This window comes from Rhinopithecus roxellana, chromosome 12 (assembly GCF_007565055.1).
Source record: "Rhinopithecus roxellana isolate Shanxi Qingling chromosome 12, ASM756505v1, whole genome shotgun sequence".
Classification (NCBI taxonomy): Eukaryota; Metazoa; Chordata; class Mammalia; order Primates; family Cercopithecidae; genus Rhinopithecus; species Rhinopithecus roxellana.
The window spans coordinates 44212036-44236406 of NC_044560.1; the positions used below are offsets into that span (position 1 = coordinate 44212036).

Here is a 24371-nt window from a genome sequence, read left to right on the forward strand (position 1 = left end):
TGCCATAAGTGTTCTGAGAATTGACTATTTTTCAAGCCAGTAGTGAATTCTCACTTTAAAAGAAAGGACTGAGGAGCAGCCAATACAGAATCAAGCTCATTCATTATATTCCAATGAATGCTTTCTCTTGTCCTGGCTGGAAATGACCAACATCACTACTTAAACTCACGAAAAACACAAATCCTATGGCAGCCCTGCAGAGTCAGCCTGATTTGTCATTGCGGACCATCGTAGGCAAGTGTGCCATAGCTTAAAAAGTCTAATTTATTGGGCTCATATGTAGCAACAGTAGCATTTCCAGATTCACTTTGTGCCTAGAAATGGATGCTTCAACAAAATGTAGTGGGGACAATTCCACCACAGAATCAAAAGCCAATCTACCTAGTTCTGGCCACTTGATAAAGACTTAAAAGTAAAAGAAAGCCAAATTTCTCAATTATTATCCTATTATATTAGAAGAAAGATAGAACCTATTTAAAGATGGTTCATAAATAAATGAAGAGGCTGATGCCTAGCAAAATCAGAACTAAAGAACGGTGCCTTATAAAGCAGCTCATGTGATTTACTTAGTGAAGTAAAAGTAAAAGATAAAGGAGAAAATTTTAACTAGGTAGGTTAGAGTTAAGTGAAATTTAGGATTTGTGAGGATGGTTGCAGACTCTTAAACACAGAAGCAATTTGTATCTTTCTGGAATTGCTTTCAAGTACTGCTGGCAAAGATATTCACTTAGATTAACAAATGTAATCCTCTTCCTCCAATCCCTAAATTATAAATTGACAAGGTGCTCTGAAGTGGCATTTACTATTTTCTCTCTTTTCAATCTCACAGTCATCCTTGTCTTCCTATGTTGTGTGTTCCAAGGAACCAAAAGACAAAACCCTACCAGAATGACTAGAATATAATTTTATAATTGGGCTATTCTCCAAGAGAAAAATAAAGGTACCGTAAGCTTCTAAAAGTAGCACTTCATAAACAGCTCTTAGTAAAGAGGATTTCAATATAGGTCTTTCTGTCATGTTCTGAGCTGAAAAAAACAGTTTCTACATTAAAAGGAACTTTATTTCTAGAAGAGCTCTCTATGGGTTGGGAGTGGGTTTTTTTCACTGATTATAACATGGGATCCATGTTTTGAAGTGAAGCAGGCCTGTGTAACATGAGAACATGTGAATACCTTCTAATAGTCAGTACTTCTATCAGAGCAAACAGCCTCCTAAAATGCTAAAAAATGCACTTGGGTTACTCAGTGACAGAGTAATCTCTTAATGCTGCTAACACAATCTCTCAAGTTATATTCAAATTAATTCAGTGAAATAATCCCTCAATATCTGCTATATCTATGAGTGCTAAGCAGTTTAGCCAATTGTCCTCAGGATAAGCTGACTCCATTTGGATTATATTAGAAGAAACCATTTTAATTTTTAGGACAAGATGAGTATCTACCCTCCTCCCCAACAAGGTAACTAAAGAGATCTTAAAAATATTTGCCCTTGGCCGGGCGTGGTGGCTCAAGCCTGTAACCCCAGCACTTTGGGAGGCCGAGACGGGCGGATCACGAGGTCAGGAGATCGAGACCATCCTGGCTAACACGGTGAAACCCCGTCTCTACTAAAAATACAAAAACTAGCCGGGCAAGGTGGCAGGCGCCTGTAGTCCCAGCTACTCGGGAGGCTGAGGCAGGAGAATGGCGTAAATCCGGGAGGCGGAGCTTGCAGTGAGCTGAGGTCCAGCCACTGCACTCCAGCCTGGGTGAGAGAGCGAGACTCCGCCTCAAAAAAAAAAAAAAAAAAAAAAAAAAAAAAAAAAAAAAATTTGCCCTTATTACTGGGTAACCAGCCTAGCATTTTTTTTTCAAGTCTCCAATCTCATTATTTATTATCTCTAAGTTTTCACTTATAGTGATCTGCTCAACAATTTTAGAACTTGGAGAAAGCTAACACTGCTACCTGAAGTGACTGCATGATTACTACCTTGAATCTGCCTAAGGAGAATAACCAGAATTTACTAGGATCACTGAAAAAAGCACAGTAACATTGAGGCTCTTTACTGTACCAAGAAAAAAACCACACTAACATTGAGGCTCTTTACTGTACACAGATGCCTACATTTCCTACTTTTCTTTTTAATGCCAACAACCATGAAGATATTTTCCCAGGATGTAACTGAGTTGCTTTCAATCAGAATGTGCTGGAGGTAAACAATCTCTAATTTCAAACACAAACGTCTGTTTTCTAATTTGGTGACTGGCTCACCCTTTCTGATATTAAAATTAAATAATTTGTCTTTAAAAATGATATAAGGGCAGATGGTGCTATCATTCTAAAGAAAAATCTGAAAATGAATCAGTTAAGAGAATTTCAAAATAGGCTTTGACCTTCCTCAAATGTGTATTACCAAACAACAAACTACCAGTAGAATTAGGCTTGTAAACGTTAAGTTTCTCAAATAGTTTCATTTATTAATTTGTTTGCTTCATTTGCATTTTAGTAATTGCTACTGCAATAGTGATACTTTAAGAGACTCCTGCCTAAATGCATTCTGGCTACTCCCAATTCCTATCTTTCCTGATCCAACTGATAAAGGCACAGACACTGTGTCGAGTTGCTCTTTGACTGTCTGCATCTACCACGAGGCTCGATGCTCTAGGCAGACAGAGTGTCAGTCTTCTTTATCCTTCTTAGTATACAGAAAATGTTCAATAAGTAGTTTGTAAAGGGATGATTAAATGGATCTATTTGGAGTCAACAGGCTAAACATCAGATTTGTCCATCCAAGAAAAATCTCACGCATGACTGCATTTTATGTTCAGCGATTAAAATTTGATGATAAAAATAAAAGTCCACTCCCCTTTTGGTCAGTTATAGTATTTAGGGTCCTTCAACAGCACTGCTATGCTAATTGGGAAGAAGAGGAGAGAAAAGAAACACAGGTAATGTGAACAGTGTGTGTTAGATCTGCTTTCTCTGTGATTCCTTGAAGCCTGGTGTCTGAAACAATCTGGTAAGAGAAAGCAGAAATGGGTGCCACAAGTTATGGCCAACCTATCGATCTGCTTGTGTTGAACATGAATAATCCAATTTCTAATCTAAGATTTTCTTTCCCTTAGAGAATGTCAGAGGGTACTTATGCTTTCACGTCTCCTTTTAAACTCCCAACCTCCACAATTTGAGTTGAACTGAAAAAATCCAACTGGATGTAATCGAAATGTGCATTAATAGGGGAGTGTTTAGAGAAATTTGGGTCATCTACACAATGCAATACTATATAGCCATTAAAGCCGTGTGTGAGCGTATATACACACACACATATATATGCCTGCCATTAAAGCCATGTGTGAGTGTATATACACACACACACATATATATGCCTGCCATTAAAGCCGTGTGTGAGCATATATACACACACACACATATATGCCTGCCATTAAAGCCGTGTGTGAGCGTATATACACACACACATATATATGCCTGCCATTAAAGCCGTGTATGAGCGCATATATACACACACACATATATGCCTGCCATTAAAGCTGTGTGTGAGTATACACACACACATATATATGCCTGCCATTAAAGCCGTGTGTGAGCGTATATACACACACACACATATATATGCCTGCCATTAAAGCCGTGTGTGAGCGTATATACACACACACACATATATGCCTACCATTAAAGCCGTGTGAGCGTATATACACACACACACATATATATGCCTGCCATTAAAGCCGTGTGTGAGCGTATATACACACACATACATATATATGCCTGCCATTAAAGCCGTGTGTGAGCATATATACACACACACATATATATATGCCTGCCATTAAAGCCGTGTGTGAGCGTATATACACACACACATATATGCCTGCCATTAAAGCCGTATGTGAGCGTATATACACACACACATATATATGCCTGCCATTAAAGCCGTGTGAGCGTATATACACACACATACATATATATGCCTGCCATTAAAGCCGTGTGTGAGCGTATATACACACACACACACACATATATGCCTACCATTAAAGCCGTGTGTGTATATACACACATATACATATATATGCCTGTCTGTATATATACATTTTCTGGAAATTGATCTAAATGGCTACTTATGGGGAATGGAAAGTCAAAGGAAGGAAGGAAGTAGATAGTTTTGGCACTATCATGGCTCACTGCAGCTTCAACCTCTCAGGCTTAAGCAATCCTCCCACCTTAACCTCCTGAGTAGCTGGGAGTACAGCATGTGTCACCACGTCTGGCTAATTTTTACATTTTTTATACAGATGGGATTTTGTTATGTTGTCCAGGCTGGGCATAGTTTACTTTCTGCTTTCTATCCTTTTATATGGTGTGATGAATTCATCATGAACAATTATGAGTTTTATAAACAAAAAAGGAAAAATAATTATACAACATCTGTGGAATGTCTTCTTTCTCAATCACTTTAAAACCTGGTTAGTCACATTCTGAGACACAATATCAGACCCAAGTGCCACCCCCTGCCCGAGAATTCCCATATGAACAAAAGCACTGCACCCTGTAGCTCTTTAAGCAAAAACAACTTCCTCTCACTCACCATCTTCCAGGCGTAGCTAACATTGTAGGCTTCCTTTCCAGTTTCTCTCAGCTTGTTTATGTGCCAAGACAGGGATGAGTTCACAGGGACTGCGATAATCTGGCTGCCCAGAGGGAGGCTGCGTTGGCAAACAGAATTAAATATTTCAGGCAAAAGATAAAATTAAGCACTTAATTAAAGGCAAGGAAGAAGCTGTGAGCCAATGGCCACCTCCTGATTTTGAATACCAATGAAACTCATCAGTTTTGAAAGAGATAATGTGAGATTTTCAATTTCGTAAAAGCATTATGTCAGCTCTGCATTAAAAACATTCCTTACTCTCCATCCTTGCTCCCCAACTCTAATTCTTTCCAGAGACTAACTTGTCTCAAATCGCTCAGTCGTTAATTTTCAACCAATGAGCACAAAGACTCATTCCTCTACAGGTTACCATCTGCCAAAATAATGTATCACAGTTGGAAAAAATCCAATCTGTTTTTTATTTTAAGAAAAAACAACGTATAAGATTGTGCTGTCAACTTGGAATGGACGCTACTTTGCCAGGCTATTTTTTGGCAAATATAACAAAGCTGGTCCTCAACTTAGCCTTTTATTTTGCCAACATTTTTCAATTTGGTATCACTGGAACTTTTTTTTGAAAATGAGATGAAATATATCCGATTTTACAATGAAAGTCAGTGTGAACACAGAATTTGATTTACAAGACATTATCCTCAAATGATAGTTCCAAGAGACCTTATCTGTGATACAAAGTGAGCAAAATCTTGGGTGCTATTCTTTTTTTTTTTTTTTTTTTTTTTTTGAGACGGAGTCTCGCTGTGTTGCCCGGGCTGGAGTACAGTGGCCGGATCTCAGCTCACTGCAAGCTCCGCCTCCCTGGTTCACGCCATTCTCCTGCCTCAGCCTCCCATGTAGCTGGGACCACAGGCGCCCAGCACCACGCCCGGCTAATTTTTTTTTTGTATTTTTAGTAGAGACGGGGTTTCACCGTGTTAGCCAGGATGATCTCGATCTCCTGACCTCGTGATCCACCCTTCTCGGCCTCCCAAAGTGCTGGGATTACAGGTGTGAGCCACTATTCTTATGGAAACATTACTGAGAATACTTTTGATAACATTAAAATAATTTATACACTTGTTTTACACTTTATAGTAAATACTCGTATGTGGCTTTGATGGGTCCCATTCTCAGGGAAAAAGAATCCTATGACCCTCACCTTTTCCTTACCTGAGGATATTTTGCCGAACTAATTCAAATTTTGGAATGTTTTCATAATGTATGATGTCGGTATGAAGTGGGGGCTCTGATAATAAATATGGCCTGGTAAGGGACGGGTGCATAAGTGTATATCCTGCAATAAGAAAACAAAATGCATGTTAATAAGAAACATGTTGTAGGAAGTTCTGAATCACTGTTTTGAAATATGGGGTACTCTGGGCTGGCTGCCCAATATTCAACTTCTCATTGTGCAACTCACCAGTCCAATAAAAACTGAACCTGTTTTATATGTGCTTATATAAAACCCTTGCAGTGTGGAAAGATGTCTTAAATTATCAAACATCCGTCTAATCAAGAGTATTTTGGAGGTATTGGTTGTTTGGTTGTTTTATAAAACATTCTAATCTACCACATAAATCTTAAATAAATCTAAGATAACAATTTAGTAAAAAAAAAAAAAAAAGATCCAAAGGATGACATTTTTTTTTGTTTGTTTAACTTCTTTTAACTTCAGGGGTAAATGTGCATGTTTATTATATAGGTAAGCCTGTGTCGTGGGGGTTTGTTGTACAGATTATTTTGTGACCCAGGTACTAAGCATAGTACCCAATAGTTATTTTTTGTGCTCCTCTCCCTTGCCCCACTTTCCACCCTTAGGTAGCCTCAGTGTCTGTTGTCCTCCTCTTTGTGTCCATGTGTTCTCATCATTTAGCTCCCACTTATAAGTGAGAACACGCAGTACTTGGTTTTCTGTTTCTCAGTTAGTTTGCTAAGGATAATGGCCCCCAGCTCCATCTATGATCCTGCAAAGGACATGATCTTATTCTTTTTTAAATGGCTGCATAGTATTCCATATGTACCACGTTTTCTTTATCCAGTCTACCAGTGAGGGGCATTTAGGGTGATTCCATGTCTTAGCTATTGTGAATAGCACTGCAATGAACATACAGGTGTCTTTACGATAGAACGATTTACATTTCTTTGGGGGTGTGTGTGTGTATATATATGTATATCCAGTAATGGGATTGCTGGGTTGAATGGCAACTCTGTTTTCATCTCTTTGAGGAATCTTCACACTGCTTTCCACAATGGCTGACCTAATTTACATTCCCACCAAGAGTGTTCAAGTGTCCCCTTTTCTCGGCAACTTCACCAGCATCTGCTATTTTTTGACTTTTTAATAATAGGCATTCTGACAGGTGTAGGATAGTATCTCACTGTGGTTTGGATTTGCATTTCTTCAATGATCAGGGATACTGAGATTGTTTTCATAGGCTTGTTGGCTGCATTATTTCTTCTTTTGAAAAGTATCTGTTCATGTCAAAGGATGACATTCAATGTGTCATTCAATCCTCCAGTCTAACTTCCTGATTTACAAATAACTGTTCCCTACCCCTCAAAGAACACAGAAACATATGTGTAATTTGGAGATCCACTCCACCATCTTTATGGTGTTCTACTACAAATGAGCAATCTTAGTCAGAATGCTCTTCTTTACGCTACAATTTTTCTATTTTGTTTGTAGAATATCTATACCTTATTTTCTTTAGGTTTCTAAAAAAGTATTCTTAGGATGAACATTTAGCAGATTACCTTTGTCGTCTATGAGAAAAGTATAGGAAGCCAAAGAGTCTTGGTAATACGTCACGTCTTCAAGAATATAAGCCAGATTCACGTCCACACCTACAATTCCCAGAAGTAGGTTTCCAAAATAACAGGGTTTACTCACAGTCATTATCAAACCTATGGGTTAAAAACAAAATAAATGTAAAGAAGAGCAGAGAAGGAATTGGACAAAGACTGGCACTGTGCTCCGGCGAATCATGAAGGCTTCTACCAGCTGTCTCAATTTTGTTTGGAAGAAAAGTTTCCCATGTGGTCCAGTAATCAAGCACTGTCTTTGCAGACAGCATAATAAATGAGTTAGAGTGGGAGGGAAAGAGCGATCTTTGGCAGCTCAGATAGCGCAGTTAATTCAAATGGAAGCAATTTCTATGTTTTCCACTACTTTTTCACCTAAAAAGATAAGACATTCCAGATCAGTGCAAAACATCAGCAGCACTAAATACATTTTTCTATTTCGTGAAGTAGGTAGATTCAGCTGAACTTGAAAGATCAATGGACAATGAATCTAAAAATTGTACTTATAGTCCAGCTGTACCCCTTTTGTATTGTACAGGTGACATTTGATATAACTTCTCCGAGCCTTGGTTCACACATCTGCTTATTTTTTTTAATTTTAATATTTCGAGATGAGGTCTCATTCTGTCACCCAGGTTGGAATGCAGTGGTGCGATCATAGCTCATGGTGGCCTCAACTGCCTGGGCTCAAGTGATCCTCCCTCCTCAGCCTCCCAAGTAGCTGGGATTATGGGGATCAGCCACTGTGCCTGGCTCACACACCTGTTTAAAGGATACAGCATTAACTGCTTTACTGATTTCTAGGAAATGTTAGATCAAAAGAGACTATGGATAAACGAATGCTTAAAAGGTATTATTACTATACCCCATTAATGCATCCTTTAAAGAAAGGTGAAAACAAGGGGAAAAAAACTTAGAAAGGTACAGTATCTGAACATACAGAACTTCAAGTAGCTGAAGGAGGAATTAAGTTTCCAAAGGAATGTATTTCCAGTCATTTAGGCCAGGAGTTCCTAAATTTTTATGTAAGGGGTCAGACAGGAAATCTTTCAGGCTTTGTGGGCTACACAGTCTCCAGTGCATAATTTTTCCTTTTTTTTTTTTTAATAACCTTTTCAAAATATAAAGACAGTATTTAGGTAATAGGCCATTAAAAACAACAACAACAACAATAATAGGATAACTAGGGAAAGGGCAAAGCACACAGGAGGAAAATGCAGAAACAGAATGTGCTGATGGTGGGTCAATGCATGGCCCTAAGATCGAGACACCTGGTTTCTCCTTGTGGCTTCCCTGCTGGGTTTGGTAAGTTGTGCTATGTCTTGGAATGAGTCTCTCCATATATCAGATGGGGTGGGGGGGCGAGATAAAATGATCTTTACAATCCCCAACAATTATATAATCCTATGGCTCTAAAGAAAACTCTAAACAAAAAGATGGATTGTTTATCTTTATCTTGATTTTGTGTTTTCCTGTGCTTGATGTCATGTTGATGTCTATCAGCCTATCAGAAAGCCATTCTTCTAGAAACATCCAGCAAAGGGATTTAACACTCCTGAAGGCTTCTACAAAGAATGAATTTCTACACAGAGAATTGCATATGATGTCCACTTGAGGTATTATCGAGTTGCTATGGTTGCACAGGCCAACTAAATGCATCATTTGGTAGGAAGAAGTGGACACATCACTGAAAAAGCTTCTGAAGTCATGCAATGGGTCTCTATTTTGGTTTCAAAAGCATTTTTTAAGCAGTTCACATTTAGAATGCTATCTGTTTTAAAACGTTTTAAAATAACAGGTATTTAAGAAGGTTTTAGAAATGCATTTTGGAGAAGGTTTTTCCCAGGTCTCCCAGGATAAATAGGTTGTAAGCGGCAGGAGCAGGCTGAGAGGACCAGCATGGAGACAGAGGTCACAATCTGCCCGCCACAGTTCCCTGAGCTTTAGTCTAGGATTAAAGCCATTTTCATAGATCAGCAAAGTACAACAGAAATACTCAGTGACTGAGATGCCTGTTCGCTTCAAATTTCTATTCTCCTCTGGACAGGTTGAGAACAAAGTCTTAAAAAAGAAACACAATCTTACTTTTCAATTATCAACTGGGACAGAAGACTCTTGATCCCATTATGGCAAATAAAGTATGCTAAGCTCTTGTTATACTGACAAAATCCTCAATCACTCTCTCTGCTTTAACCTAAAGCACATAGATTTACTATTTAAAAAGAAATATGTTCAGTAACTGATATTTTAATCCGTGTAGGTTTTGAACTAGAGTCACATAAACATGGGTTTCCCTAGAATCAAGCCTCATGTCATGGAGTTCGAGGATGTGTCACTCAATAATTCTAGGGACTGAAAAGACAGACACACTCCAGCAGAGGAATTCAATAGATCTGTGAACCAATCACTGAAATCCACGGCACAGGATTCATAACACAGGCCCCAAAGAGTAAAATTTGGATGTTATCAGGCAACAGGTGGCCCAATTTCTACATGTGATTTGGTTTAAAGCATTCAGGGTAAATCCAGCTCTCTGGATTTAGGAGGGAGTCCCACCCTACCTGATACCACTATCAATAACAGAATTTGGCTATATAAACTTCTGAGTTTGTGAAAAACTGGATTTCTACATCTTTTGTCCCTTTCACACAGTATTAACAGGAATTACTGATTTGCCTTTCTCTTCTCAGACTTACAAGCTTACTGAGAGTAAGCTTACTCACTCACCACTGCCTGGCACAATGCTTGGCTGGCACTCAGTAATGTAGGCTACATGCATAAAAGGTAACTTGGATTTAAGACTTCATGTTTTCACTAAAAAGGGAAATAACCTTATCTAAAAGTGGGAGTTTCTATTCTATATACATGTGTAGGCCCTGACAGTAATAGGAGTGATTTAAAAAAGTGAAGCTGGGTATGGTGGCCCACATCTGCACTTTAGGAGGCAAAGGTGGGAGGATTGCTTGAGGCCAGGGGGTGGAGGCTGCAGTGAACTATGATCACGCCACTGCACTCTGGCCTGGGTGAGAGGGAGAGGCCCTGTCTCTTTAAAAATAAAAATTGAGATATAATGGCAGTTGGCTTATTTCTTCCTTATAGAAAGAGAATGTCTACCTAGTTTCTAGAAAACACCTTCTCTATAGGCTTGTTACTTTTTACACGAGTTAAAAAAAATTCATATTTGTAAGAGTTCCTAACTAACAAAACACAAACATATCTCAAATGGCAATGGTGCCTGTCTGGCTAATAATTAGCTACTTCTTCAATTTTCTTCTCTGTCAAGGAAGGAGAGAGGGGAGGATATAGAGAAAAGCGTGGAGGAGGAAAAGAACGTGGAGAAGGAAAAGAGAAAGATCGCGCGTTTACTGAAAATATACTGTTAGGCATTGTTCTAGATGTTTTATTATTATTGCATTTAATCTTCGCAACTGCCTTGAGAGAAATGTTGTATTTTCTGTTATATTTTCCAGATTCTATTTTATAGGTTAGGAAATTGAATCCTGTGAAGGTTCAGTACTTTACTCAACATCCTGTTATGGGTAACTTAGGCATCAGGATGATGGCGACGCTGATGTTAGTAATAATAACAATGACAACAACAAAGGTAAAACACATTTAATAAATGAGATAAAAACAGTAATTATAATTGAATGGTATGCCGGTCATGTGTTATCATATATTTTATAATATCTAGGTAATCCTAGATTAACTAGATAATGACAGGTCATATATGTTATCTAGTTAATCCTAATAATCTGAAAGATTTACTATCCCATTTTACAGGTGACCAAATGGAGAATTAACACCATTAAATAACTTACCAAGGACAACACCTCAAGTGGAAGAGTGGAATTTGAAAGCCCATCTGAGGCCAGGCCCGTGTTTGTGCCACGATACCGCGTTGCCTTGTCTCAGACTGAACCCTCGGCACTTCTGAGTTTCATTTCCCATGTGCCATGATACAAAGCTACCCTTTAGTCCTAATTCACAAACTTTTGGATATTTGAGAATCCTCACATAGCCTCCCCAGAGGATACATCCATTATGTGTACTCTGGCCAGGGTAATAAGGAAGAACCTGGGCTGGGGATTTCTGCTGTACAATACAGAGCTATAGGACAGGTGGCAGGGCTGCTAAGAAATCCTATGATCCTGAGAAACAGGTGCCCATTTCTATCCACCCAATTCTTTTCCCTTCCTTTAACAGGAAGTTTATCCAAACTCACCATCTCCCATCTCATCAGAGAAGGGGAGGCTGAAGACGGCTTCGTCAATCATCCGGTTGGGAAGGTTTGTGTAGAACCTGCCCACTGTGGTCTCCAGGTTGCTCAACTGGTTCAGCACCATCATGCTGCCCTTAATCACAGGCAAGGCTGTCCGGTCTGGCACACCATACTTTCCTGAATTCTGTTCAGCTAGATCCCTCAGAAAAGCCAGCTCTTTCAAACCAGTCACCCCATCTAAAATGGAAAGCCGAGAGAAGACCACAGAAAGCAAAATGGTTTATATTCATTCAACCTCTTGCCATTTGGATCAAATACAGGCATGGATGAGGTCTTGTAATACCAAAGGGGTTTTTGCAGAGACCGCGTGGACTCTGGATACAAATATCAGTTCCTGCTGAGGAAACAAAGCCTGAGGCATGGTCTTCCCTGAAATAGTCAAGAGGGGAAAGGGACTCTTCACAGGGCAATGATGAAAAACATATGCATAAATAAAGGAGTCCCATTCAGTAAGAATGTGTTCTCCCCATAAATTAATTATAAAATGAAAATTCATTTCTGCATTTAATATTTAAAAAGAAAAGTAATAATTAACACATCTGCATTTAATTTGATGTAGTAGATGAAACCATAAGAGTTTTAAAGGATAGAGGTTTATTCTTTCATTCCTTACTTCTTCACCTATAAAACCACTTGCCAAAGTCTCATGCAACTAAATGAAAGAATTATGGACTGCATTTACTGATGCTTCCAAACCCTGTTTCTTTAAGCTCATTTTAACTATAAACATATTCATACTTGATATTGTTAAGACAATACTGAATTTGATTTATTTAATATAAATTTTTTACATTTAGAGGGTTTTGAAAACTTTGTACAAAATTTAGGCATACTGGGAATGTATTGTTCTACAACATCTGTAATTTATAGCACAAAAATAAATGTAATACTTTTTTTTTCAGTTTGCTATTGTTGGAACATAGTCAAAAGGATTATAAACTGATTGCATATGGGCACTGTTGTAAACGAATTCAAAATGATTTCAGTCACTACTGAGGTTCTACCACTTCATTTTAAAAAGGTTGTGTCTCATGTTCCTGAAGGTTTCAACAGCAAACCATGAACTATTCAGTCATTAAAAAGAATCTGAAGCTTTCCTGGTTCATCTACCACATACATCTTTAGCATTTCTACATAGAGAGTGTACATACTTCTAGCACTGGAAGTCCACTTCTAAAATCATGGCAGAATAAAATAAAAATTAATTTCTTTTCCCCACCCCCTACCTTTTTTTTGAGACAGAGTTTCCCTCTGTCACCCAGGCTGGAATGCAGTGGCGCAATCTTGGCTCACTGCAACTTCCACCTCCTAGGTTCAAGCAATTCTCATGCCTCAGCCTCCCAAGTAGCTGGTATTACAGGTATACACCACCATGCCTGGCTATTTTTTTTGTATTTTTGGTAAAGATGGCGCTTCACCATGTTGACCAGGCTGGCTTCGAACTTCCGGCCTCAAGTGATCTGTTCCCCTTATCTCCCAAACTGCTGGGATTACAGGCATCAGCCACCATGCCTGGCCTATCATTTCTTTCGTAAAACACATTATATTTAAATAAACTTGACTTTCGCTCCATGCATGCAATACTAAAGGAAAGGAAAAAATATCTGGGCCAAATTAAGTCAGAATCAGATTACTGTTCCCTTTGCATGGCACAGAGCTGAGATGGAGGGTGAGGGGTACACTCCAGAGTAAAAGTTAACACCAAAGACACGACTGGTACCTGACCTTATATCCTTGAGAAGCTCACAGAAGTAAAACAATAAAAGAAGAAAACTCGAGCAATAAATAAATTTCCCTTCTTTGTCATGTACTGTTTGAGTCTCTCAAAACGTAAAAGAAAAGTGACAAACAAGAATATCTACTAGGCAAAGAAGAGTAGCGTGGGATGGAAGGTTATGGAGGATGGAGTATGAGGTGTTACTCCATCATGAGATTTTATGCAGCAGTGGTGGTGGGTCAGTAGGGTGGCTGATTGGTAAGTACGCTGGGTTGCCTATTATCAACATGGTCATGCTAGAAACTACATTTCCCAGGATCCTCTTTTCTAGTACGCTACCAGGTTAAAAGTGCAAAACATGAGGGCTGTATTGCGAGATTTGGGGGACAAAGAAAGAAGTGGTGAGAGACAGACACTGAGGGGCCAGAATGCTCCAGTTTGTCCTACTCTTCTCTGTGTTCAGCTCCCTTTCCCAGCTGCTGACCTGCTCACTGATAGCAACCCCAGGCATGTTCCAGATGCTTCACTGAGCATGCACGGGGGCCGGCAGCAACAAAAAGCCAACATCCTTCCATGGACTTCTACACCAGGTCTCCTAATGGTCTTCCATGTTCCTAGCTTCTAGACTTCTCAGACTTTCCAGCAGGCCCCAACTTGGTTACTAAACTTTCTGAGATGTCAACTCCCCATCTTGGGTCTTTCATTTTTTTTTTCTCCCACAATTTTTCCCAGTTTCTCCCACAATTGTGTGCATTCTAATTCTGACAATAAACTCTTTTTTAAATTTAATTTTTATGGGTACATAGCAGTTGTATATATTTATGGTACACATGCGATGTTTTGATACAGGTGTTCAATGTGTAATAATCACAGCAAAGTAATTGAGGTATGAATCACTCCAATCATTTATCATTTCTTTGTACTATTAGGAACATAAAACTTCCACTGTATTAGTTATTTTAAAATATATAATAAATTACTATTGACTATAGTCACCCTATTACATTATCAAACACTATATCTTATTCATTCTATCTAACTATATTTTTGTTAGATAGAATGTAACCATTACCAATCAATACTCATTAACCATTCCCAATCCCCCCAACTTCTCTGGTACCCTTCCCAGTCTCTCATCTCCAGTAGTTCAAGTGTTTTATTTATTTAATTTTTATTTTATTTTTTGAGACAGAGTCTCACTCTATTGCCCAGGCTGGAGTGCAGTGGTGCCATCTTGGCTCACTGCAACCTTTGCCTCCCAGGTTCAAGCGACTCTTGTGCCTCAGCCTCCTGAGTAGCTGGGAATACAGGCATGGGTCACCACACTTGGCTAATTTCTGTATTTTAGTATAGATGGGGATTCACCATGTTGGCCAGTCTGGTCTCGAACTCCTGACTTCAGATGATCGGCCTGACTCGGCATCCCAAAGTGCTGGGATTACAGGTGTGAGCCACTGAGCCTGGCCCAAGTATTTTAATTTTTAGCTGACAATAAATTCTTTTTTTTTTTTTTTGAGACGGAGTCTCGCTCTGTCACCCAGGCTGGAGTGCTGTGGCCGGATCTCAGCTCACTGAAAGCTCCGCCTCCCGGGTTCACGCCATTCTCCTGCCTCAGCCTCCCAGGTAGCTGGGACTACAGGCGCCGCCACCTCGCCCGGCTAGTTTTTTTTTTTTTTTTTTTTTTGTAGTTTTTAGTAGAGACGGGGTTTCACCGTGTTAGCCAGGATGGTCTCGATCTCCTGACCTCGCGATCCGCCCGTCTCGGCCTCCCAAAGTGCTAGGATTACAGGCTTGAGCCACCGCGCCCGGCCGACAATAAATTCTTTATTCCAAGGTTCTCTTAGTCAATCTGTTCCCCTATTTGTAAGTAAGGTAAGTGTGTCTACTCTAGTGAACCACACGTAGAAATAGCATTCTGAGAAGGAAAGAGAAAACTGGCAGTGAGGATGTGTGTCTAGTTAGATTAAAGGAAGAAAGATAAAAGGATGCTGAGATGGAAGTAACTAGAGATTCTAAAGTATGGAATTCCTGGAACACAGAAAGTGTGTAAAAGACTCTGGTTGAAGAATTTAGGACCAGTGAAGGAATGGGTGGAAGGAAGGAAGTAAGGAAGCATCTGCCTCGGCAGACCTTCAAATCTAATGGAAGAGAAGCAATCCCTTCCTTTTGGGCCTCCTTACTCCTCTACTATTGAATTTCATTCATCTTCTGTGTCTACCAATCTTCCTCACTGGGTCATAAGGATCTTGCAGACAGGAACTTTGCATAACACAGCTCTGAAACCTCAGTACCCTATGTTGTACATGGTAGGTGGTCAGTAAATTTTATTTTCCTCCCTTCCTCCTTTTCTCCCTCCCTTCCTACCTCTCATGAATGGAAGAAGCCAACACAAAGGAGAAAAGAGCAACAGGCGATCAGAGATGACACTGACAGGCACGTGCCCAGGCATCTCACTCACCTCAGTTGCATTCAGTCCTGTGCTAAGCGCTCAGAATGCAAAGAAAACTAAGACATAGTTCATGCCTGAGAAGTTAACATTCTTGTGGAAAGTGGAGGGGGGAGAGAGAGGACAGTATGTGAGCACCTTACTACAGTATAATGGAAGACATGCTTATCAGAATTAGGCACAAGGTGCCAAGGGACAAAGAGGACTGGACAGAGATCTGGGCCTGGATGGCAGAGCTCCACCTCTGAGCTATGCTGTCTGAGAGAGGAAACCATAGAAGCTTTCATAAACTCCTTTCACTGGCTTTGAGGACCCATTCTTTTTTGTTGTTGTTGTTTTGTTTTTTTGTTTTTGGAGACGAGTCTTGTTCTGTCACCCAGGCTGGAGTGCAGTGGCGTGATCTCAGCTCACTGCAAGCTCTGCCTCCTGGGTTCACGCCATTCTCCTGCCTCAGCCTCCTGAGTAGCTGGGACTACAGGCGCCCACCACCATGCCTGGCTAATTTTTTTGTATTTTTAGCAGAGACAGGGCTTCACCGTGTTAGCCAGGATGGTCTCGATCTCCTGACCTCGTGATCCGCTCACCTCAGCCTTCCAAAGTGCTGGGATTACAGGTGTGAGCCACAGAGCCTGGCCTTTGAGGACCCGTTCTTTACCAGGTACTATGTTAAGAACTTTCAACACAATCATATATTGCTTATTTATTATTACAACAATGCTATGCACTAGATTTTACTATTTTTCATTTCACAGATAAAACTGCAGTCTAAAGAGATTAAGTAATTTGCCATAAGCCACACGACTAGCAAATGCAGACAGCAGCTAAGGACCACTAGACAACAGAGCCTGTGTTCTCTCAAGTGTGGTCTAGAAAACATTTGGAAGAGAATCACCCTGGCCAAAATGAAGATTCCTGAACCCCTCCTAAGAGGATACGAATAAGAGTCTGAGAGCAATGCCTGGAAATCTGCATTTTAAAGCCATTCCCCAAGGAATCCTTAGCATATCAGAATATGAGGCCCACTGTCTCTAAACCACATGGTTCTGCATGGAAATTTTGCAGGTGACAAAAGAAACAAAAGATAGTAGGTGGGAAAGGCTGCTCAAGACTTGGCTTTTTTTTTTTTTTTTTTTTAGACAGAGTCTTTCTCTGTTACCAGGCGGGAGTGCAGTGGCGCAATCTCAGCTCACTGCAACCTCTGCTTCCTGGGTTCAGGCGATTCTCCTGCCTCAACCACGCCCAGCTAATTTTTATATTTTTAGTAGAGACAGGGTTTTACCACGTGGGCCAGGTCTTGATCTCTTGACCTCGTGATTTGCCCACCTCGGGCTCCCAAAGTGTTGGGATTACAGGCGTAAGCCACCGTGCCCAGCCAAGACATGGCCTCTTAAACACAAGAGAAGATGGCCACTTTGAATACTGAGGGCAATGGGCCTGAAGATGTCATGGAAGAAAAGCAATGTGTTAATAAGTGGAGAGATACAATACGGCTAGAAAACAGTGCTGCACTCAGACTAGCGGACAGACTGAATAGTAAAAGGGGAAAAAGGGAGTAGTAGCTTGAATTTGCCAATTTCTAAACCCTTTTACATTCTGTCATTCAATAGCAGCACAATCCATTTTAATGAGTGTTTACTGTACATTAAGGCTAATCCTCACAACAACACTGCAAAGTAGATAATGCTTATCTCCATTTTACAGCTAAGGAAGCTGAGGTGGAGAAAGTGGCAGAAGAGGCTTCAGGTGGTGATTCTGTAGGAAAATGTGATATTCACAGATCGGTAGCACAGAAGAATCTAGGTCAGTGCTTTGGCTTCCTGCAGCTTAAACCAATGAGATAAGTTAAAACCTTAGATAATCCTAGAATATGAAGAACTGAAAAAAAAAGGTGGGACGGGGAGATGCTGTATAAAATCCTCTGCAAGACCATGCAAGTGGAGAATAGGTTTAGAAACAAGCAGTTAGTTGGAGAGAGAGATGAAGAGAAAGGAACCTTCTAACACGCCCTAAATACCAACATCAGGTAGAGAAAGAGCTGCCTGGTTGCCTTTTCCCATAGCCTTCATCCAAGCACACTGTTATGATTCTTCTTCTTCTTTTTAAAGCAGCATACATTTAGAGGGATCTTTGATCTGAAAGGAAAATCTTGAAATACTACCTACCGTTCATGAGGGCATAGGTGAGAATCATTACGGAGTTGTTTAGAAAGCTATTTTCTTCATTGATGACTCGGAGAGTTGCTTTTTTATCTTCTTCCGAAGAGTCCTTTGATGTAATGCCAGCTGACAGGTAAATGATGACCATGTCTGTATCTAAGCAAAAACACATCAATTGAATGCTCTATTTGGATTCTGGCTAAAGGCAGCAGTTCAGTTTCCTGTTCATGTCCTTGGACTTCCCAACCTCGAGGACCTGCCTCGCCCATGGTTCCTAGTTCCTCCCATTTGATGCTGTGGCTTTCATCCCCCTGCTTCTGCCTTTCTTCCATCCCACCCTTTCTGGACAATGAGGCCACATTTATGCAGCATCGGGTATGGATGTTCCACATATATTTACCAGATAAAAGGAGGTGATTTCCTTTAGGCACCCATGGTTATAGTAATTTAAGCCAATCCAAATGGAAATCTCTCCTGCCTTCTGAAACAGATGATGCAGAACGGGACTTATCCTTTCCTCTGTGATGCAGGAACACCACCATGAATGCTTGTTTCTTGAGGATCAGGCTTTAAAATGATGATTCTTTCAGGGCTCTTCAGGCACATAATGTTATTCACTCCTGTACTAAATATCTCTAGGTAATTTTCATTGAAAAATCTCATCAGTAGAGCAGTGAAACATGGACTTAGAAGCCAGTTGACTGTGTTCAAAGCCCAGCTCTGCTACTTACAAGCTACATCTGGGTAATTGAGGCAAATTTCTCAACCTTTCTACACCTAATTTTCTTTGTCTATAAAATGGGAGTAAAGACAGGACTGACTTAATAGTGTTGCTGTGAAGAATAATTGGTTATTTTAAGTAAAGACTATCAGCAAAAAGGTGATGACAAAAAGAAGATAAAAGAGAGAAAAAAAAAGAATCTACAACATACACACAAAATGAAAACAAAAACCATGCCATTGGATTGAAGTAGCAGCCCTGAATTAGAATTGAAATTATTTTCCAAACAGGGCTGAGAAGTAGAATAACTGAGAGTTAGGTTGGTCCAGTAGAACTTCTGTCAAGTGAATTGACTAAAAAAAACAAAGGTGATAAATTTCCTACAATTAGAGATAAATAAGCAGAGGCTAAATGACCACAATAAAAAGAGGGAAGTCAGAGTGCTGGACTTTTATATCCTCTTTCTAATCTGCAATTCTTTGATTTAACATATATATATGTGTGTTAAATATATATGTTAAATATATATGTTAAATGTGTGTATGTGTGTGCTTATGTGTGTGTGTGTATGTGTGTATGTGTGTATATATATCTATATTAAGACTGAATCTTGTTCTGTCACCCAGGCTGGAGTGCAGTGGCATGATCTCAGCTTACTGCAACCTCCCCCTCCAGGGTTCAAGCAATTCTCATGCCTCAGACTACTGAGCAGTTGGGACTACAGGCACGCGCTACTATGCCCAGCTAATTTTTTGTATTTTTAGTAGAGATGGGGTTTCACCATGTTGGCCAGGCTGGTCTTGAACTCCTGACCTCAAGTGATCTGCCCGCCTCTGCCTCCCAAAGTGCTGGGATTATAGGCTTGAGCCACCGCACATGTGGACATTTTTAGGACATTCTACATATTTTTTACTGAGAAATAAAAATCTATGTAATATGTTATATACTTATTTCTTCAGGTTTTGGTTATTGTTTTTTAGTTGAGGTTGCTCTAAAGTGACTGTGGCAGGCAACCTCAAACTTGGTCCCTTAGTGATTCCATGTCCTCCAAATTCATTCACCTCCTGGGGTAGTTGCCTTCCTTGAGTGTGGCTGGATTTAGTGAGTCACTTATAATGACTAGAATGCAGCAGAGGTGAAGGAACATCAAGACCAAGACTAGTTACAAACAGACTGTGGCTTCTGCAAGGGGGGCGCTTTCTCATTCTGAAGAAAGCCAGCTGGCAGGTTGTAAACAGTCCTAGGAAGAGGCAAGGAACAGAGGCCCTTTGAACTGAAAATCCTGCCAGCACAAGTGTGAGTGAGCTTGCAAGCAGCTATTTCCCCAGTAGAACTTTGAGATGACAGCAGCTCTGGTCAACAGGTTGACTGCAATCTAAAGAAACTTGTTGGGCCAGAGGCACCCAGCTATGCCGGGCCCAGATTCCTGATGTACAGAAACTATGAGACAATAAAGATGTATTAAGCTACAGAATGTTGGAATAATTTGTTACACAGCAATAGTTAATGAATACGGTTACCCTTTAAAAAATTATCCTAATGGTGAAGACACAAAGCTTGAATTTCCTTCAGTTTATACATTTCCATTTTAGATGTAAGTATTCTCTATTATGCAGAATTGAACAGTTAACTTATAATGTATGAATATCATAGATAACTGAACTGAGTTTAACAGAGTTTGACTCTAAGAAACAAATGCAAAGTTCTTCTTATTTACTCCTAATACTTAATACCAATTTTGATACTTGAACATTCTCTAGTGAACATTAACTGCACATTTAAATTTCACTATTTAGTTATCAGAGATTAGGAAGTGAATGCTGATGCAAAAAGAAAATCCACACATTTTAGGAAGATTCTTGTCTTAAATTAGATGTCAACAAACCAGATGTCAATATTTTTTCAAAGTTGTATATACAGTTCAGTAAATTATTTTATAAGGACCCTAAACAGTTCATTTAAACTTCAGACTGAAAAACACAAAAACAAAAATTGCTAGATAAAAAAAAATAGATATAGATATAGCATAGGAGGATCTATGGTATGACACAAACCATCTGCTCATCACAAAAGTACATGTGTGATAAATTCCTGGACACATTTAGGCTGACCTAAAGGAGAACCCTAGTGTCTAAGTTTTTTCACTTAGCCTTATGATTCTGCATAAAATACACTGTCATTTAGAGCTGTTTCTAGGGCAAAGGTCCATGTTTGGAAAGCCAGAAGGCTTGTAGCCCTTGAGCTCCTTTGGTAGCCAAGCACATTTTCTTTCCATTCCAACAATAAGACATACACTCTGTAAGTATCCTTGCTGGCTTTGCCCAACCCCTGACTTCATTCCCACCTTATCCTCAAGAACAATTGAATTATTTTTCCATTCTTATCAGATCTGTCAAATTTGGTTTGATTTTTTTTTTTAATGCATTGGGATCTTCCCTTTTTAGTCATCCAGTTAGAGCAATTTTAGGGGCGAATAATTATAGGGACTTGGGGTAGAGCAGAGATGCAGCATGTAACTGGAAGAAAATGTAATAGCTCTCCATTTGGTGAGTCTTTCTGTAAGCCACCAGGCATGTCTTGGGGTCAACATCAAAAGGGGAAGAGCAACACAAATTTGGGCTTTGCCCATACCATTAGGTCTCCACTCTTAATCATCTTTAATTGAGGTTCATTATGATCCTCAACTAAAAAGCTCCAAAACAAATTCAGAACAAACAACTCCAAGATGTTAATGCTGTCAGTTAAATATCTACCATGAGACTGAAGAAAGGGTCAGAACCGGACAAAAGTTTTAGACTTTCTGGTTGGTACAAGGCAAATTAGTGTCAACCAATAATGATTTATGACATGTAGTTTATTTTTATATGGCTACCAATGTGGGCATACTACAGTGTACTTTCATCATGTACAGACTAACCCTTGCAATGATCGTCAAGAGTAGGTCTTATTTATTTGAATAACCTCACAGGTGGCAACCAAAACAGCACCAGATATACAGTAGACATTAAATAATTGTCTGTAGAGTGAAGAGAAATAGTGATGTATAGAGTTTACACTAGAATAAACTTCTAGGAAGTACATACAGACCTCTCGCTATACTGTTGCCTAGGCCATGGCCATCTTTGGGCCTGAGGTCAACTTGGGACATCTAGGTTATCTAATCTAGCTTAGCTGGAGCTAGAAGTCTTATAGGAAACTGAATAGCATAATCACAGCAAATATACATTGGATATTTATGATGGAATCCTGGATATTATCATCCCTCCATTTACAGATTAGGAATCCAGGTCTGGAGAAAATAGAACAATATAGACAAATTCACAAGGTTAGAAAAATTCCAGAGTAGAACACTGGTTGAAATCCATAACCTGCATAACTCCTGGGCTATACAGCCTGAGAGTACCCTGGGACCGCTCCTTAACAAATTGGACAACGCTCATTCCTGAAGTCTTTTCTTCATACAAACTAATCTAGATTATTTTTTCTCTCAACTGTCAGTAAAAGCTATAAACTAGAGGTGAGTGAGCTAAGCCTTAGAAACATCTTACTTGGCCTAAAAAGGGTTCCTCTGAGTATTTAGAAAACTGTGCCTTCAAAATTTGTCCAAGTCTCTAATGGTCAATCTTCTTGCCATGTTTTTGTTTGCCAACATTAAGAAAAACAAACATAGAAAAATCCAGAGGAGAAATGCCTCCCATCAAACCAGCCTCCTGCTCACATGCAGTGCAGGAATGTCTGTGAGAAGAGATTTAATGAGGTCTTTATTCACAGCTTTAAAGCTGGAACAAATGTCAGCATTCGAAAATCAAGGGATTTCACATAAAAATCCAGATTTCTGGCATCTCTTGAAACAGAAGATCTGGCAGCACTGGGCAGACATTCTTGCTCAATGGACTGAACAGAGGAGCAGCTGCCCTCTGGATGGTGCATGCTCCGTGTGACCATGTTCTCCAACTCATCCTCGTTACCTTCCCCCAGCTCACATGTGCTGCCTGGCCACTGTGGGCATCTGAGTTTGCAACTGCTAGTCTAACATTTCTCTCCATTATTTGAAAAGCGTAATAATCGGCCGGGTGCGGTGGCTCAAGCCTGTAATCCCAGCACTTTGGGAGGCCGAGATGGGCGGATCATGAGGTCAGGAGATAGAGACCATCCTGGCTAACACGGTGAAACTCCGTCTCTACTAAAAAATACAAAAATCTAGCCTGGTGAGGTGGCGGGCGCCTGTAGTCCCAGCTACTCAGGAGGCTGAGGCAGGAGAATGGCGTAAACCCAGGAGGCGGAGCTTGCAGTGAGCTGAGATCACGCCACTGCACTCCAGCCTGGGCGACAGAGCGAGACTCCATCTCAATTAAAAAAAAAAAAAAAAAAGAAAGAAAAAAAGAAAAGTGTAATAATCAAAACTAGACTTTAAAGACAGTTTGATGACAGAATTCAGTAGAAAGAACACGTCTAGTGAGGAACGCTGACGGGTGGGTGGCGTTGACAAACAGGCCAATCTGCCTTGAGTACTTGAGTTCAGCCTTGTTAACTGACCTTCCTGAACCAAGGGCAACTTTACACTCAGCCACCCCATAATATTGGCTTGTGGAGATAGCTGATGCTTGCCAAAGCTGGTAGGCCAAATTCTAAGATGATCTAAATGAGCAACATCCTGTATATACTGAATGTGTGCATAACCTGTAACTTGCTTCTAAGAAGAAGAATATGGCAAGTAATGAGCCATCACTCCTGTGATTGTGCTATGTATCCTTGCAAAGATGGATGGATGTTTGCCGAGGTCCCTGATAAACTCACTTTGAGTTAATCACAAGCAAGAGTAATCTGATTAAATCAAGAGGGAGAGCGGGGCTGATCTACTCAGATGAGCTTGTTACAGGAGGGTCCAAGCCTTCTCTGAAGCCAGGGATTTGAAGAGATGCTCTTCCATTGGCCTTGAAGAAGTAAATGAAATGAGTCTCACAGTTGCAAGGAAATGAATTCTGCCAACAAACATGGGAGCTCATGTTTGTTGAACCTTAGCGTGAATGAACCTTAGCATGAACCTTAGGACTCTGAATGAACGGTAGTCCTGCTGACACTTTGATGGTAACATCGTGAGACCCTAAACAGAGGACTCAGCTAAGTTGTACCTGGACTCCTGACCCAAAAAAACTGTGAGATAACAAATGTATATTGTGTTAAACTGCTAAGTTTGTGGCAATTTGTTATGCGGAAACATAAAACTAACACACCATGTACCATCGTTAGTTATAATTACAGTAGCTTCCTTCTTTTGAGGATCCATTATGTGCTAGGCACTATGCTTTGCATTAATCAGTGCTTAGCTTAAACACAGACACAATGAAGGGCTTGGAAATCTATTCTTTAAATTTATCTCAATAGGATACATTAATGTTTTCAAACAAAGAAAAAAACTGTAAACAGATTTTTTATTTTTTTTTGAGATGGAGTCTCGCTCCGTCACCAGGCTGGAGCGCAGTGGCGCGATCTCGGCTCACTACAACCTCCGCCTCCTGGGTTCAAGAAATTCTCCTGCCTCAGCTTCCCAAGTATCTGGGATTACAGGCATGTGCCACCACGTCCAGCTAATTTTTATAGTTTTAGTAGA

The 24371-nt window shown here is 40.0% G+C and overlaps 1 protein-coding gene across 2 annotated transcripts in view; it reads right to left on the reverse strand.

Moving 5' to 3' along the window:
* The window catches only part of CACHD1 (cache domain containing 1), a 228110-nt gene that overhangs the window by 34606 nt on the left and 169133 nt on the right, over positions 1–24371 (reverse strand). For both annotated transcript variants that reach the window (XM_030913272.1, XM_030913273.1), the window contains 5 exons: positions 18046–18195; positions 11664–11897; positions 7391–7540; positions 5807–5930; positions 4580–4697 (listed from right to left, as the gene is read on the reverse strand). In XM_030913272.1, the coding sequence (XP_030769132.1) occupies positions 4580–4697; positions 5807–5930; positions 7391–7540; positions 11664–11897; positions 18046–18195 (776 nt within the window). The remainder of the gene's footprint in view (positions 1–4579; positions 4698–5806; positions 5931–7390; positions 7541–11663; positions 11898–18045; positions 18196–24371) is intronic.